Source organism: Pagrus major, chromosome 20 (assembly GCF_040436345.1).
Source record: "Pagrus major chromosome 20, Pma_NU_1.0".
Lineage (NCBI taxonomy): Eukaryota > Metazoa > Chordata > Actinopteri > Spariformes > Sparidae > Pagrus > Pagrus major.
In genome coordinates, this window is record NC_133234.1 from 14,567,093 (window position 1) to 14,584,296 (window position 17,204).

Genomic DNA, 17,204 nt, shown 5'->3' on the forward strand with positions numbered 1-17,204 from the left:
CATGCTGTCCCGGGTGAAACACTGCTGGAGCTGACTGAGACAAGAAGCCCCGGCACTGCTGCAAAGGAAGCGCTCGGTGGAAACTCGGTGCGTCGATCGATTGCTCCTGTCTGATCTCTGTGATGTAAAGATGGATGCCTGCCGAAATAGGTAAATAAACACAATTAAAGCGATTTCCCTGGCCGTGATTGCGGCGTTTCTCGTGGATTGGTTGTATAATCTGGACACGGGGGTGTTTTTTTGTCGTCTTCGGGGTTCGTACGAGGGGTTGAGAGGCGAACAGCCGCAGTGCAGCAGCGGTGTTGGGTTCGCGGACGAGCCTCGCTGTAGTCAAATGTAATAATTCAACCACTCAGTCACCTACAAATGCGTTAACATTGTCGGTATTGACTCAACCTAGCCTCTACATTTGACATGTTTAGCTCTTAGCTTTAGCCGTGGCTAACCTGGAGGTCTGGTGAGGAGGATACCGCCTCTCTTGTAACCTCCTGGCATGTTCAGTTCCTCCAGCCTATTCATAGCCACGCTCTTTGTTTTCTTCACCAAGCTTTTGGCTAAGCTACTCTCATTAGACAGCGAAGCTCGGACCGGCAGGCTGCTCTTTTTAAACACTAACGCCATGCTCTTGTGTTTGGTGTTATTCGCAGGTTATAAACGTGGGAAGTGTCTCCCCCGGCAGTGTTCAACGTGCAGTTGTGAGTAGCTGCATCACGTTCAAAGAGGCGTCAAGTGTCCGCCGCAGATTTACATTCATTTGGTTAAAACGGGACTGTTTGGTTAACTGTGTGCTTCCCTCCTGCTGCAGCCCTGTTTTGGCCGATGCTTGCTGCGCTACAGCATGACCACAGCAGTGTCGGCTCATCTGGTAGTTCTGGCAAATGAAAATGGAGGAGGTTTCAATGTCCAGCCTGGACAACAGCAAGCTGGAGGTAACAGGATGGTAACAGTACAAATGGCTTTGGGAGTGTATGTTGTATCTGCAGACAGAGGGGCTGACTGTCTTGCTTGTTTCCCCTTCCCTTCCCTTCCCTTCCCTGCCAGGGCCTAGCTCAGGACATCCTGTCTGACCTGGTGGAGGATGCATGCCTGGGTCTTTGCTTCGAGGTCCACCGGGCCGTCAAGCAGGGCTATTTTTTCCTGGATGACACGGACCAAGAAAGCATGAGGGACTTTGGTGAGCACTAGGTCTTTTCAGCCAACACTTCATTACCTCAGGGTGGTGTCAAATCAGATTTTCTGTCTGTTTAATGACTCTAGATAATAGAGAATGGCACATCCAGGCAATACAATCTCTGTAAACCAAGACTCCCTAACTGTTCCCTGTCATTTCCAGAAATTGTGGACCAGCCAGGCTTGGATGTGTTTGGCCAGGTGTACAACCAGTGGAAAAACAAGGAGTGTGTGTGTCCCAACTGCAGCCGAAGCATTGCTGCGTCACGCTTTGCCCCTCACCTGGAGAAATGCCTGGGGATGGGTCGCAACAGCAGCCGCATAGCCAACCGCAGGTATGAGAGGAAAACAGCTAACTCCGACAAATCCCTAAAGCAATTTAAGCTCAAAGCAAATTTGCTTCACTAAATTGGATTTGGACTCTTTCTTTGTCCTGTAAGATCATAAAAATGCATCATGGGACTAAGATTATAGTGCACATATACAGTGTCCGTGCTGTGGAGGTGTAATCACACTCTCTAGCTATATATACTGCAGACGCTATGATCCCTTCCCACATTTTCCACAAAATAAATGTTACAAAACGTGAAAAACAATCTGAGGTCAGAATGCATTTGTTTTATAATCAAACTGTTATTTGCAGTGAGTAATGCTGAGTCATTGTGCGTGTGTGTCATGCCTTATTCTTCCCTCTTATACAGAATAGTCACCGGTAACAACACCAACAACAAGTCAGAGAGTGACCAAGAGGATAACGACGACGTCAATGATAATGACTGGTCTTACGGGGCAGAAAAGAAAGGTGATGTAGTGATGCTGCTTTTTTTTTTTTTTTTTTTACCTCTTTGTAGTGACACTGATTATTCAGCGTGATCAAATGAAGTTTAACATTAATGAAATTAATGTAATCTGAAACTTTATGTCTTTCTTTTACAGCCAAGAAAAGGAAATCTGATAAGGTACTTTATGTTTTCATTTCACAAACTCCAACGATTATTATAACAATCTCGGGGAGCATTAAACAGTTTCATTATCCCCATCACTTATTACCCTGGTTTTTGTCTGATCTGTCCACTTAACTCAAAATATATTTTCTTTTTCCACCTCAGAATCCAAACTCACCCAGAAGATCCAAATCATTCAAGCATAAGAACAGTAAGTGGAAATGAGTGCTTAAAGCTCCAGTGTGAAGGATCAACCTCGCAGCGAGGTTGTAGATGGCAACCAACTGAATACCCCTAAACTAGTCTGACTTATCGGATGTAGACTGTTAGTATAAGCCAGCCGTTCTCCTCCCTTCTGCTAACTGCATGTTAGTGTTTTCAAAATGCCCTTCGCTTCTGGAAACAGCAACCTACACGCTAAAAATGTAAAGTTAAGCTAACACTAACCTGGTTGCTAACGGTATGAACAAGCTAGCAGCTGTGTGGGGATTCAGTCATTTTAACTCCAGGCCTCACCTCCACCACACATTCAAATACTCCACCAAAACAATTTTCCCCCTGACACTATTTTTGCAGGGGCACTGTTACAGCATCCTGGGCTTTGCGCCGCCCAAGATGATTGTGATTGGTTCAAAGAAATACAAGCGAGCCAGAGCATTTCTGTGCAACCCGATCTTTCTGTGGAGACGGGTCAGGCTGTGCAAGACTACCCAACCTCTCACCCTACCCTACAGTTGCCACACAAAAAAAGAAAAACTACTGTAAACACATGATGGTGCAACATGGCGGACTCTGTGAAAGAGGACCCGCTCTCTGTGAGTATTATGTAACATGTCTGCCAATAGAGAACCCTAAATTCTACACACTGCACCTTTAAACGTCTTGATGTCTTCTCTTCAGTTTGTACTGTGTGTACTTTAAATACTTGTCACTGTTCAGTTTTAAGAAAACAGTCATTAGTATTAGAACATCTCAAAAATATTCCTGATTTTTGATCCTTTCGTGCTTGTATTAACGTTATGTATGCTAAAGTGCACAAACAGGATGGAAGACTTTTGAAAAATCCAAATTAAAATAGTCAGAAATCCTAAAAACCTAACATCAGTGTGCTGCTTAAGTCTACAAGCTCTAGGTTGTGATATAAGAAAAGTTTACATTAGAACATAAGCAGGATGTTATTATATTATTAGTTTTTTTTATGACACTTACATACTTACATACTTTTTACTACACTTACAATACAGTTAATACATTAAAGGATAAGGTCACCCAAAAATGAAATCTGAGTCATTATCTACTCACCCCCATGCGGATGGAAAGTCGAGTGAAACACAAAACATTTCTGGAGCTTCACAACAAAACAGCGTCGCAGTATTCTTCTAAACACCTGAAGTAGAAAGGGACTTAAAACGCTAAGAAACAACTGAAAAGAAAACAAAATATGGCTCCATCCAGCCTGACTGGCATAATCCAAGTCTCTTGAAGACTTAAATATCCATCCACTCCCTTATGCCATACATTGATTAGAGATATGATGAAACAAATTAAGTACTCTGGCGAAGTAAATCTCTGACATCCAGTGTCCTCTTTATTCCCACAGACATGATGGGTCCCAGACGTCGCATGGACAACCAGGAAAGCCCGCGCATGCTGATGAAAGACGAGGCATTCCCTCAATAACACACTCAGCCACAAACACACATTCTCCTACCATCCTGTGTGCACGCACACACAGATAGGCACACACACGGGAAGACCAATAACACTTCACCCCTGGTTGTTTATGTTGTGAAATCAATGGACGTCGATGTTATAGGTGACATTTATGGCGTTTTGCTGCTCTGCAGAAGCAGTCCAGACCTCCCACTGTATACTTGACAGTTTGTTTTTTTTTCTTTCACAAAATCATCGTACCAACACTCATTTTATTTTCCTTTTTGTGTGATTCATTTTGTTTCAGAAGTTTTTTGCTGGAGTCCAAAATAATGAATATCACCGTATACGATTTCACTGCACAGAGTTCGATTCTGGCTGAGCAGAGGCAGCTGTGTGAAGAGTGAAAGTGTGCACGTACAGTATGTTGTTTCTTTAAGATACAGAAATGATTAGCCATTAGGTGTACTTATATTTCCTCACCTTTTAAAAATCTCATTCTTTGGAAAAAAAAATAATAATGTCAAAGACAATCATTACTAATGGTTTGTCTTTTTATTTTCACATTCACTGTCAGGCTCATAGTTCTCCAGTTGAATTACAATAACAGTGTGTGTGTGTGTGTATGTGTGTGTGAGAGAGAGAAGTTTGTCATTCACCTGTGGAAACTTGTTTTAAAAATGTTCAGTCAATTGTACAAGCAGGTATTTGCTGCAGAAAGCAGGTTTGTTTTGTTTCATTTTTGGTGGATAGATCGGCTTGTTTTCTAGCATTCAAAAATGTCTTTGTATCATGTGTTTACATTGTAAAGGGTTACATATATCCTTGGTGTGAAGTGATAGTGTAAATATTCCAATAGTTGAATTGCTGCTATCATGGCTCAGTTTGTTTCATCTGTCTAGCATAATAAATGATTTGTTACCTGTCGTTGTGCCTCGTGTTTGCCTGGAACTTTTGGGGATTTTGATCGGAGACAAAGGAACAACTCTCAAGTACCTGCGAGGAAAAACCAAATGACCAACAGGGGAGGCTGTTGATCAGATGAAGAGGGGTGGAGATGATTCAGCTTTGAATAGTCTAATAATGAGAAAAACATTTCCTTGCAAATGTTTTTCTTATCAGTAATGTGCTGCGGTAGATCTTATTCTCAGGAAATTAAGAGACGCAAACAACATAGTTTTTATCAAAGCGTCCTGCCTGGGGTACTCAGAGATGACACTTATGCTGCCTTCATTTGCTACTCCTATACCCCGTCATCTGAGCTCTGACATGGCTGCATGTGTCAGTTATCATATAATATATAATGAGGGCAGTGTTAAGTATTAAGAATTTGAGAAAACAAAAACCCTGTCTTGGACAAGAAAAATCAAGTTGATGCTCTGGTGTGTGTGTGGTGTGTGTGTGTGTGTAAGCTCTTTTACACCAGTTGAAGAAAAAAAAAAGATGAAAACCAGAAAAATAGCTAGTTTTGAGTTAAAAATCCCAGATTATCAGATTAAAAAGGTTGAGAACTAACGATGGAAAGAAGTTCATTTACTGAAAATGGGCCGAAGTACAGTTACTTTTACTATGGTATTTAAATGTTATGCTTCATGCTCCACTACATTCATTTGACAGCTGTAATTACAATAATTTTTTTCAGACTAAGATTTCACATTAAAAACATTGATGAGTTTACCAAATACTATGCATCGTTAAAGATAAAAACAAGTGGTTCCCAGTATTGATAACCTAATCATGTGATTAATAAGTTAGAAGTCCACGTTGGATTTTGAATGCTACAGTTTTGCTTGTAAGGGAGAATTAACATTAGTTTCTTTGTGTTTTTTGCTAAACACTTTGATCAAGGGATGCTTTGAGGTCAGCACATTTCTATACATTCAACTGGTATTGTGTTACTAATTACAGGATGTAGTGACACATATGGCAAAAGGAGGAAAATGAGCTTGAATGTCAAGTCTTAGGACCAGGGTTTAATGAAATACAAAACTAAAAAAAACGTAATTTCAGGAAAAGCATCATTGTAATGTGTTAAATTAATCGTTAATGTGCGACGAATATTGTTACATAAAAATTTCCGACACCCTCGAAGGCAACATCTTGCATTGTGTGTGGAGGCAGTTAGAAGAAGACTCGCTGCCGCTCCAGACTCTCGGTTTGTCGCAAGTCGGGCGTTATCATGTTTTTTCATTAGCGTCACAGTTAATTAGCTTGTAGTTGGCGATGCTAAGACTCGAGAACAAGAGGAGGGGCTGACGAACGACAGCCACCAGTCGCTGTCCAAAACAAACCGAGCAGTTGTAGGCAGAAGCAAATCCCGGAACTTGAACGGAGAGGAAACGAGCTAACATTAGCTAGCTTTTTGTTGACAGTGTGCCTGCTGTCAAACCTGAGCCCACCTCACTCAAACTATCTGCCGCTCGCCAGCTAGCCGCTTCTTCCACACTTTGCGCCAGTGACGTTCATTCAGTAGCTTTCCAGACTTGTGGTCGGAACTCCGAACTCCGGTTGAAGTTTCTGTCACTTTTAACAACTTGTGGATCTTGAAGATGGCATCAAGGGGAAGCTTCACGGGTCCGCCGATGAATCCGAACGTGCACCCCATGAGTGTTGGGCATTCTCCGGGCATGAGGATCCCAGGCATGTCTCAACCTCCGGGGGGGTACTCCCGCAGCATGAACAACGCTCCCCAGTACCCACAGGTTGGTTTTCTGCTTCATTTCTCTCTGTTAAACGTGGAAACCTGTCACTGAGTGAAAGGTGAGGTCAACGCTGTCTGAGTGAATCTAACTTTACTGTGGCTTCTTCAAGTTTATGTTAAACTTTGGATCATCTTAAAGCCTTTTTATAAACAGCAGTATTTAGCTGAAGACAGTCACATGACAGATATCAAAGTGAGAATAACCTTAAAGCTCTTTTTATTCTGAACATGTCAAGGTGTGGGCAGTACTTCCGCATTTGAAAAAGGTAGGAAATTAATCGAGGGTAACATTATTAATAATGCCCTATATTGTGATTCATCACTATGTAGGCTACCTTTTTATAAATATTTGGATGTTTAATTGAATTTAGTGAAGCTCATAGAATAATGTTTAGTGCATGTGTGGAAGTGAAATCACGTGGCTGCCCTCACCGCCCTGTCAGTTACCCTGAAAACAAAAGTAAGTTTATCATCACCACCATCTGTCAGAGCTCAGCCTGCATATGTTATCCCAGTTTTGCCTCCATCTGCAGCTCCATGTGGTCTTATTACAGTTGGCTCATGTTTGTCACATAAATATTATACCCAAGCAAAGTAACTAGCAGTGTTAAGGTGGAAAATGTTAATGAATCAATTCAATTTGCTTTATTTCAGACTATACCTGTACTGTAAAACAAGATAAACACTCTAGATATAAGACATCACAATTAAAAAACATTTAATTTTTACCAAATTATATTTGAATTCCTCTGTACTTAATTCTGAACATGCTGCACATGTACACACAATTTATTTTCCCTGCCTGACATATTGTTCCTCCTGTTGACCGTGACTAGTATTATAATTTATGGTACACACAGTAAGTATGCCTCTGATAACAATCTCAGAAAATATAACAGTTTCCTGTTATTTTACAATAAGTATTACTGTTTATGTCAACCCCACGATAGAATGCAATGGAAGGTTTTTTTTTTTTGGTTGAACAAAAAGCCTTTTTATAATTTTACAAAATATTATATATATTTTTTTGTAATAACGCAAATACAGTAGAATGCAATACCTTCCTACTTAGCACACAGCTTCATGCATTGTGGAGACAAAGTTTTTATTCATTAATCATCGCAGAAATAGTTTCCAAAACCTGTTTCTACCCTCCTCCTTATTATCCTTCTGTTATCTTTTATATCATACTCACATTGCATTGGGAGGATAAATCTTTATCAGAGCAAACATTCTCATTTTAAAAACCACAGTTTGATCTAATAATAGTGAGTACTAGAAAGGAAGAAGTCCACAGGTCTGAGGAGCGTCTTTTCACTTCATTCTTATGAACCTTCTTTTCTCCAGCGCTCGGGGATGCCACCCAACAGAGTGGGGGGCCCCATGGGGTCAATGGGGGGTCAGCTGCCTGGTCCCTCTTACGGTGGTGGGAATATACCCATGCGGCCAGGCATGGGGCCTCCAGGCATGGACGCCTCAAGGAAGCGGTTCCTTCATCAGCACCAACAGCAGCAGCAAGAGGCGCTGGGAGGCCTCAGGCGAGGGTAAACTGTAGAGAAGTGAGAGTGTTTGTGTGAGAGGAATAATGCCAGGGCTGATTGACCAAGACAGCCTGGGGCCAAATCAGGGAATAGCACCGCCTGAGATACTGACAAGAAGAGCTAACAATTATTTTCATTGTTCAACCTCTGTAGGGCTCAACTAATGATTATTTTCATTATGAATTAACCTGCTGATTTTTTTTTTTTTTTTTTTACTAAAAATTGATTAATCATTAAGTCAAAGAGTTGGAAAACATGCTCATCACAATTTCCCAGAGCCCAAAACGGCATCTTGGAGTTTCTTCATTTGTCTAACCAACAATCCAAAACCCAAAGACTATAACTGTCATAGATGACAAAGAAATACAGCAAGTCCTTACATTTGAGAAGCTGGAACCAGCAAATGTTTGACATATTTGCTTGAAAAATGACTGAAAATATGTGAAAAATGGCAATTTCCAAATATTCCGAGGTGACATTTGACAGCAGTCCAAAACTATTACATTCAAACGGTGACAATTTCAAACAGAGAAAAGCAGGAAATCCTCATGTTTAAAAATCTGCTGCATTTCATTTATTAAATCAGTTATTAAGTGATTCTTGAAAATGAGTTATTCTTTAGAATTTTTTCAATTTTTATGCACACATTTCCTACATTTGCTTCTTTTTTTTAAAATTTTGAGACACAAAACCTAATTCTTTTTTACTTTTAATGACATAAACAAATAACAAACAGTTAGATATCGTTATAGTACTGTTATTTACTTGATTTTTATGATTTAATGATTCCAGAGAAGGGTTCATGAAAATCATTTATATGTCGTGTTTAAAAGGAACCTCTCATTATGAAAGTGGGTGTTTTTCCTTCTTCATCACAACACAGATTTATTCATACAGCAAGAGAGGCTTCTTTTTTTGAACTTTTGTTTACTTAAAAGATGCTAAATGAACATAATTATATCCAGTGCCATTGTAGTCTCATTATGAATTCAGTGGTAATTTTCCCTGTTGTATCTCTTAACAGTATAACACCACTCTTCATTCTGGATGTGTTTCCTCTCAGCAGTCTGTTTACTGCGCTGTTAAAAGCACAGCTCAGATCACACAGACACGAGGATCGGAGTATCTCATGACCGGCCTCTGCTTACAAAGCAGCACACACGAGTTGGTATTTTTGACTTCAAACTACTTGGTGATGCCACGCTCATAAATGTGGCGAGCCGTGATGTGAGGCAGCGTGTTCAGCCTCTTCCACAATGACGCTCTTGTCTTTTAAGGGTTATCTCATAACAACATTCTCAGTATAGGAGGATTAGTGAGGCACAGGGCTTGAAGCAACTTCCTAGATTACCATGAAAGAGCTCGGAGTTAAATTTAGTCATAATGAGGGGGGACTGTGTAATTTAATTAAAGAAACAAAACAGTTCTTATGAAGTCTGCAGCGGTGATAAGTGGGAGCCTGAGGTGCTCATTCGGGGGAGCGCTGGCCAAGAATTTGTTATCGCACTCAGTTTTTGCAAATGATTTATAGTAAAAGGAGGTGAATGAGGTCTTTATATGAATCTTGCATATGTCAGTTTGCAGTCAGTTCCTTGTAAATTAGTTAACGACTGTCTAAAAGGCCAAATTCTTCATGATGAAATAATATTGTAATTAGTACAGAATGTCCATGTTTGATTAAGTAGCCAATAGACTTTTTATATTTTAGGGAATTTAATGTTTAATCTAGGAAATTCATGTGTGTGTTCCTTTGTTTTTGGCAAATGAACATGTAGTACTTTGAAAAACATCTTGTATATATTAACTTTTCTATGTGATTTAGGGCCAAAAGACGCAAGATGGCTGACAAGGTTCTCCCACAGAGGGTAAGAAGGTTTTGCATCACAGTTAAGATGGACCCAGTTTGCTTACACTTGGCTGTATTCCCTTAATGTTCATGGCCGGCTGTTGGCTCTTTAGATCCGGGACCTGGTCCCAGAGTCCCAGGCCTACATGGATCTCTTGGCCTTTGAGAGGAAGCTGGATCAGACCATCGCACGAAAGCGTATGGAGATCCAGGAAGCCATCAAGAAGCCCATTATGGTATCTCTTCATGATTTTCAGATTTTCAACTAATGAAAGGATATTTTAAGAATCAGGCTGACTCATCACGAATTTGATATTATAATCCTTAAGATTTCAGTCCGGGTTAATTTGGCCACACCCATGGTTACTGGAGGTAACAACAAAGGGCCATTTAATACAACTGCAAACAGCCTTTGAGCTGCTTCTTTTTTCAGAATAAATGAAAAGACAAACTAGCACATCCGTTTACAGTGCAGCAAAACAAACTCACATTGTTTTAATAAAGAAGTCAGTCAGAAATAATTGCAACCGCAGTCTGATTTCCAGTAGTTTTCCACTATCCCCTGTAGTTGTTTTCTGAGAAGTTGGACGTGTGCAGCCTGTCAAAACTCTTCATCTAACAGCCAACTGTGGCTGTTTTTGTTTTTAGAAACATTTTTGACAAACAATCATGGTTAGCACCAACCTCTTTGATGAAAATATTGAGTTTCCTGTAATGTCTTCACAATAAAAACCATTCCATGTTTTAAAGAAGTAGGAAATGTTCAGTTTGCAGTAGGAACGGGAATTGATAAGGTTCTCTCATTGATTCCTGATGAACTTTCTGTGTGGTAAAAAGTCGGCCTACACAGGCTTTTTGCATCAATGTAGCTGTTTTATTATCTCTGGGTCCAAACACAGTTTAGAAGCAGAGCAAAGGCCCCAGTGTTTAACCGCTCTGTAATTTGGGACTGGTTCTCAATTCCCATCCCTATCTGTCATTGTATGAAATGAGAGAATATTTGTACAGTATTCATTTTCACTTAGGTACTTTCAGTCAAAGAAAAAAATCTGCCAAGCCTGCCTCTGTGGTGCTAATGTTATTATAACAAAGGATATTTAACCTCAGAGTTGGTAATGGACATGCTTCTGGGTTGGGAAGCACTCATCCATAGACTGTTGGGGCGGCTGGGACTCAGGGAGTTGGAGTAGGTCGTCCAGTAATCAGAGGGTCGCTGGTTCGAGTTCCCAGCTCCCCCGGCTGCACATAAAATATAAAACCTTAAATAGAGAGAATTTAAATGGTATTAAAAGTGGAGTGTGATTTCATCAATATCTTAAGGATTATAACTTTAAATAGTCTTCTATGACTTCAGTGTTTTGTTGAGGAGCTGTGACAAAGTGCATTTTTAAAATGTGCTTGCCAAATAGATTCAAATTTTTTTTATGGTTTTACTTTTTTTTTTTGTTTTAACTGGAATTCCTGGTATATCTGCTTCTTCATCTCTCTGACACAGCAAAAACGCAAGCTCAGGATCTACATTTCCAACACGTACACCCCCAGCAAGCCTGAGGGCGAGGAGGCGGAGAAGGTGTCCTCGTGGGAACTCAGAGTAGAGGGCAAACTTCTGGAGGAAGTAAGTGAACAAACGCTCGAGTTAACGTTTGAGTCTCCTCGCTCTGTTGCACCATCAGCCCAGTGTGGTCTGACTCCAGTAATTCAGTCTCTGTTATTGTGTTTCTGAAAACTTCCAGTCACTCAGCTCTGGCTGGCCTGTGTCCTTGGCTCAGACCACGCAACCAGATGTGTGTTTACAGCTCTCCTCACTCCACCCCGCAACTCCACACACACACACACACTCACACACACACACAAACACACACACTCACACATGCTCATGTTCTCTTTTGAAACGAGGAATTGAAACCACTGGCCGTTACATACCATGAGCTGACATGCCTCCCCTCCCTCCATCAATTCAGCTCCAATCGTTGTGTCATCCGGGGCCACATGAAGGAGGATTTTTCTTTTTTTTGGATCCCCCCCACCCCCGGCTCATTGGTTTAGGCATGCGTAGGAGTGTTGCATGGAGTAACAGAAAAAGAAAAGGGATGTGAGGGAAGGAGTGAAGGGGGTCATGTTGTGCAAACAGACTTTGTCAGTGCTGGGGAGAGGGCGGGGGTGAGACAGCTTTTTCTAGTTGTCTACAATTTTGTGCTTTCACCACCCCCGATGTGGTCAGAGCTAAACAATGCAGCTGTACAGACTGACACAGCACAATAAGAAGACATAGATGGATAGAAATGTTCTTACTCTCTCTCTTTTTGTATCCCCAGCCTGGCAAGCAAAAGAAGAAGTTCTCATCTTTCTTCAAAAGCCTGGTGATCGAGCTCGATAAGGAGCTCTATGGACCCGACAACCACTTAGTCGAGGTATGACATCATTTTAAAGGCATCTGATGCAACCACGCATTGTAGGCGCACGGACCCCGAAAAGTTCTGAGACTGCTGTTGGTTCACCAGCCTGAGAACATTTTTCTCAGCCATGGTCAGACAGGGAGGTTCAGCTGGAATCATTCAAACTTTTGGAACCAATCCTGGGGGAGGCTGGAAGATATCCCGCCATGTTTCGTCCAACCCACTGTGACTTATGCTTGAATTCATCCCACATACAGGGTTAAACCAGCCCTTTATAAATATTAGTTTAACATAAATAAGGTTTTTGCATTGGTCAAGAGTCCAATTTACATAACTGAGTGTCTCGCACACAGAAACTAACTGAAGGCAAGTAGTTTTAGTGATAGATACCTAATGATGAACCAGCCACCAACTTTACACATTTAAGTGTGTTACAAGTCTTGGGGAGTACTGTTGCACATGTAAAAAAAAAGGTAGTATCAAGCCTTTTTTTACGGCATGTAATCTAATAAAGTGCCTCCAGTGATGTCATTCAGTTGCGAAATGCATTGTGGGTAATGTATGCACCAGGTTTTAAAAAAATGAAGAATGTGTGCAGTAAAAAAGGTGATATCTCAAGTCATTAAATTGTCCATAATGAGTCCAGCAGTGTCATAGGAGTGCAATGTTCAACCAGTGGACTGCTTTCAAAACCTGGGGCCTACATTACCCACAATGCAACTAAGCCACTGAGTGACATCACTAGAGGCAGCTTCCGCTGGAGCCGCAAAAGGCTGTATACTTCTTTTTCACATATGCAGTTGTACTCCCCAAGACCTGTGAACACACAGGTACGCTTTCAAAAAATTGCCACCGAACTAGGGACGTTCGTTACCACTAATTTACCTGATGTTTAAAAGAAGTTTAATCATAGACTAGTCGACTAATCTAAAAGTAACACCCCGAAAACAGTCATCAAGATAAATGGATTTATAAAAACTTAAATTGGAAACAATAATCAATGTAACAAAAACTAGGTAGGAATTGCACCTGATAATTACAATTGCATTTTCATGGGGTGAAACACAATAGCTCAGCAAAATATATAAATATACCTCAGACGCAGCAGTTAACTGGTGTTGCACCTATTTGAAACAGATGTGCATTTTTTTTTATAAAGAATCATTTGACAGTGAAGACAGTGACAGAGACATTTCAGTGCAAAATATGTCCATATTTTATTTAAATGTGTACATTAATAAAACCAATAGTAATAAGTTCAACTGACTTGTATTCCTGGTGCCGACTAGTGAGCATAGCAACGTTTAACCAACTAGTCAACTAATCGTACAACATCTCTACACTGAACCAGTTTTGTCTCAGAGCATTTGTTTGTACGTGTTAAACTTTTTATTTTTTCTAACTTAACTCCTTTAAATGAGAAAAATCTGATCTTCTTACTTCTCTATTATCTTTCAGTGGCACAGAATGCCCACCACTCAGGAGACCGACGGTTTCCAGGTCAAAAGGCCCGGCGACGTGAATGTTAAATGCACCCTCCTGCTCATGCTCGATCACCAGGTACCACCCATTTGCTCGGTCACCATTTTGCAAACAGTTGTATGACCTCTCTACCTTTTCAAACATGACTCTCTTTGATACAATACTATTTTTTTCCTTCAGCCTCCTCAGTACAAACTGGACCCTCGGTTGGCTCGTCTGCTGGGCGTGCACACACAGACGCGGGCCAGCATCATGCAAGCCCTTTGGCTCTACATCAAGAACAACAAGCTGCAGGATAGTCACGAGAAGGAGTACATCAACTGCAACCGATACTTCAGACAGGTAATGGATGGTTTAAGGCTACGCCAAGCAGCTGAATGCAAGCTCACCACTTAACGCATACATTTCAAAGTGTTGCTCTGAAAGAAGAAAATGCTTATAAATCACTTTGTCTTTGTATTATATCAAATGTGCAGTTTTGAGCAGTTTGATAACCAACTCATACAGCGAGAAGACAGAGAAATACTATCATTTTTACAGGAATTAAAATGATTTGTAATTTAAGGGAATGCATTATTAATTTCAGGATTACAATCATGCATATACCTACCTAATTTGTTTCTCTAAATTATTAATTTATACCGTCAAATTAATCATTTGTAGCTTAAAATTTTTTATGAGGTATGCACTGACTGTATAGGACCTCAGATGTGTGTGTGTGGAGAGACCTTTGGCATGTGAAACTTCTGTTTTCTAACTAAATACTCCTCAGATCTTTGGCTGTCCTCGTATGAGATTCTCCGAGATTCCCATGAAACTGGCGGGCCTGCTGCAGCACCCTGACCCCATCATTATCAATCACATGATTAGGTAGGGGAGTGTGGATCCTTGTTCCTCTTTCTGTGTTTGTACATGTGTTATGTGTCTGTTCCTCAAATATTTAGAAAGATTTCAGTTTTTGCTCACAACCTATCCTTTTTAACCACAATGCATTCATACTGTATGAGCGAACAAAGGCTGATTTTATTTCCTCATCTTTAAGATTTGGGGCATCTCTTCCTCTCTGATTACAATCCAACTTTAGTGTGTTGCTGTCTTTGTCTCCTGAGCAGTGTGGATCCCACCGATCAGAAGAAGACGGCGTGCTATGACATCGATGTGGAGGTGGACGACCCACTGAAGGGCCAAATGAACAGTTTCCTGTCCTCCACGACCAACCAACAGGAGATCGCTGCGCTGGAGATGAAGGTAAGGCCCGTCAGCCGGTCACAGATGCTTGCACCTCTTTTAGTGTAATGGTAATAAATAGTGAAAAACTCTGCTGGTTGTGTTCACTGCAGATTCATGAGACGATTGAGTACATCAACCAGCTGAAGACTGAGAGAGACTTTATGTTGAGCTTCAGCAATAATCCACAGGACTTCATCCAGGACTGGCTCAAGTCTCAAAGCAGAGATCTGAAGGTAAATCTTTGATTCACCACTAACTTCCTGCACCTGTTTCACCAGCAGTCTTACACACTATGTGTTTACTTTCTTCTCCTATACTTGACAACCCTATGAGATGTTGGTTTTTGTTCATATAATTTGAGAAGTAAGCGGTTTTCTTGCTTTTGGATAATTATTTCATGGGAAGATTCATTGCCCAGCATATCTGTGCTAATATTTAATTAAAAACATGCTCTGAAATACAGCCAGCAAAGACCTTAATTGCTTTCGCTTATATTAAAACAGAGCTTCGAAGCAAAGTCAATAGTGAGCTAATTTTACAGCATTGTTTGCTTCAATGGACAGACTCCCATGCCTGGACAAACTAATTAAATCAATAAAGAATCAACCCTGTCTCAGTACTGCCAAAGTAAATCAACAATGTATGAGTCACTCTGTAACACATAATTAAGGCATTTGGGAATGAAAAGGTTTTCTGTATTCATGAATTTGTGGTTCCTCGTGCTCAGTGATACATTTCTTTTCCACCAGTTGATGACAGATGTGACAGGAAACCCCGAGGAGGAGAGGAGGGCCGAGTTCTACCAGGGGGCCTGGGTACCAGAGGCAGTGGGCAGATACGTTTACTCCAAGGTAAAGAGCCTAACGCACTGCTTCACAATGCACGTGTTAAAGTTTAAGGAGATTGTTTTGTAGTTTTGTTAATATGCAACTGACTTTCTGTGTTTGTTTCAGGTGCAGCAGAGAAGACAAGAGCTGGAGCAGGTGTTGGGCATCCGACTCACCTAAAACATTCCACAGCCAACTTAAGCTAACGTTTCAGCTTAAATGTTCAAAAAGCCATCGACACCGACATTGTATGATGTACCAGCTTCTAAGCGGGATACATATCTTTTCTGTCTCGTAGATTATAATTCAAAAATCTACAAAGTATATGGGACCAAAGTGATGATTAATGTGTCTTTAATAATATGTTTGCCTTGTCATTTTGAGCCGGTTCAATAATCTTTGCCTTGTTTTTGCAATATTTCTTTGTTTATGGTACAATACGCTTAAAAGATTTTAAGCATTGGTGCTGTCGAGGTGTTTTTCACCGTCATGTTTACCTTTGCAGTTGAAAGCCATAATCTTATGCAACAGTACCTGATGTCTGGTAACATCTCAATAAAACAAGAACCGGGAGGCATGGTATAAGTAATTTCATGCCAAAATATATATACATATCTAAACATTTTACACCAGAAATACATATATTTTTATTTCAAAATACAGTGAGAAAGTGTGGGTTGTATTCAACAAAATGTTTGAATTCTTGAGATGTCTTAACTGATGGAAGCTTGTAAAAAGAATAATTTTACAAGTTTCGGTGCTGTTTGTTTTTATATTGATGGATTTGTCATTTGAAATTAAACCTTTCTTTACTATGTAAGAATACAGGATTGCCAGGAAAGCTATACTTTGGGAAAATAATTAGCTTCTTTTTTTGTACAAGGACAAGAGTCCACTGTGTCCAGCGGCAATGCAGCAGCTTTTTTTTGTACTTCTTGAATGTTTACATGCTGTTTTCATTTTTTATTGGGTTAGGGTTAGGGGTCTTCATTGTTTTAATGCCAGGAAAAGGAACTGTGCTGGGCTCTTTGGATTGAAGGGTCCATACCTGGTATTAATAAAATAGGAATGCAGTTGTAGTGTTTCATCTAAACAATGCACCGAATAGTTGTGTACAGTTTCTAGTTTCATTGAAATGCTGTTTTGTTATGGGTTTTTGCATGAAATGATCTGAATTGTTCTTTAAAACATTCCATGTTAACAGGTAGCGTTGTGCCAAAACTTGTTTTGTGATGAAGGCACTTATAATTTGAGAAATATGTGTACAAATATTTTTTGTACAGCCTCTTTGTTAAATGTTTGCATGTTGTGTATCAATCAAAGGCCTTTATCTTTTATACATTTGGAGGATTTTTTTTTAACAATAAATATACTTTAGCCTATGATGTTTGTTTTTTTTCACAATACGGAACCC

At 40.3% G+C, this 17,204-nt stretch overlaps 2 protein-coding genes across 5 annotated transcripts; both read left to right on the forward strand.

Moving 5' to 3' along the window:
* Positions 1-2: 2 nt before the first annotated feature.
* On the forward strand, positions 3-4,694 carry atxn7l3b (ataxin 7 like 3b). 3 transcript variants are annotated; one of them, XM_073489606.1, is made up of 10 exons: positions 3-150; positions 648-695; positions 806-929; positions 1,042-1,174; positions 1,334-1,505; positions 1,872-1,972; positions 2,107-2,129; positions 2,280-2,325; positions 2,691-2,929; positions 3,715-3,805. In XM_073489606.1, exons 3-9 carry the CDS (start codon positions 879-881, stop codon positions 2,885-2,887), a joined length of 723 nt encoding a protein of 240 aa, XP_073345707.1. In that variant the 5' UTR covers positions 3-150; positions 648-695; positions 806-878; the 3' UTR covers positions 2,888-2,929; positions 3,715-3,805. The 3 variants fall into 3 exon arrangements, with proteins under 3 accessions (XP_073345707.1, XP_073345709.1, XP_073345708.1); XM_073489607.1 differs by lacking the exon at positions 3-150 and adding an exon at positions 163-336; XM_073489608.1 differs by lacking the exon at positions 2,691-2,929 and having other exon boundaries at positions 3,715-4,694.
* A 1,170-nt stretch (positions 4,695-5,864) lies between these two features.
* Positions 5,865-17,172, forward strand: smarcd2 (SWI/SNF related BAF chromatin remodeling complex subunit D2). Of its 2 annotated transcripts, none has more exons than XM_073490079.1 (13): positions 5,865-6,469; positions 7,816-8,012; positions 9,832-9,874; positions 9,969-10,091; positions 11,351-11,470; positions 12,171-12,266; positions 13,710-13,811; positions 13,914-14,075; positions 14,506-14,603; positions 14,846-14,981; positions 15,074-15,196; positions 15,713-15,814; positions 15,917-17,172. In XM_073490079.1, exons 1-13 carry the CDS (start codon positions 6,317-6,319, stop codon positions 15,968-15,970), a joined length of 1,509 nt encoding a protein of 502 aa, XP_073346180.1. In that variant the 5' UTR covers positions 5,865-6,316; the 3' UTR covers positions 15,971-17,172. The 2 variants fall into 2 exon arrangements, with proteins under 2 accessions (XP_073346180.1, XP_073346179.1); XM_073490078.1 differs by having other exon boundaries at positions 6,223-6,469; positions 14,843-14,981; positions 15,917-16,063.
* The last annotated feature ends 32 nt before the right edge of the window (positions 17,173-17,204 follow it).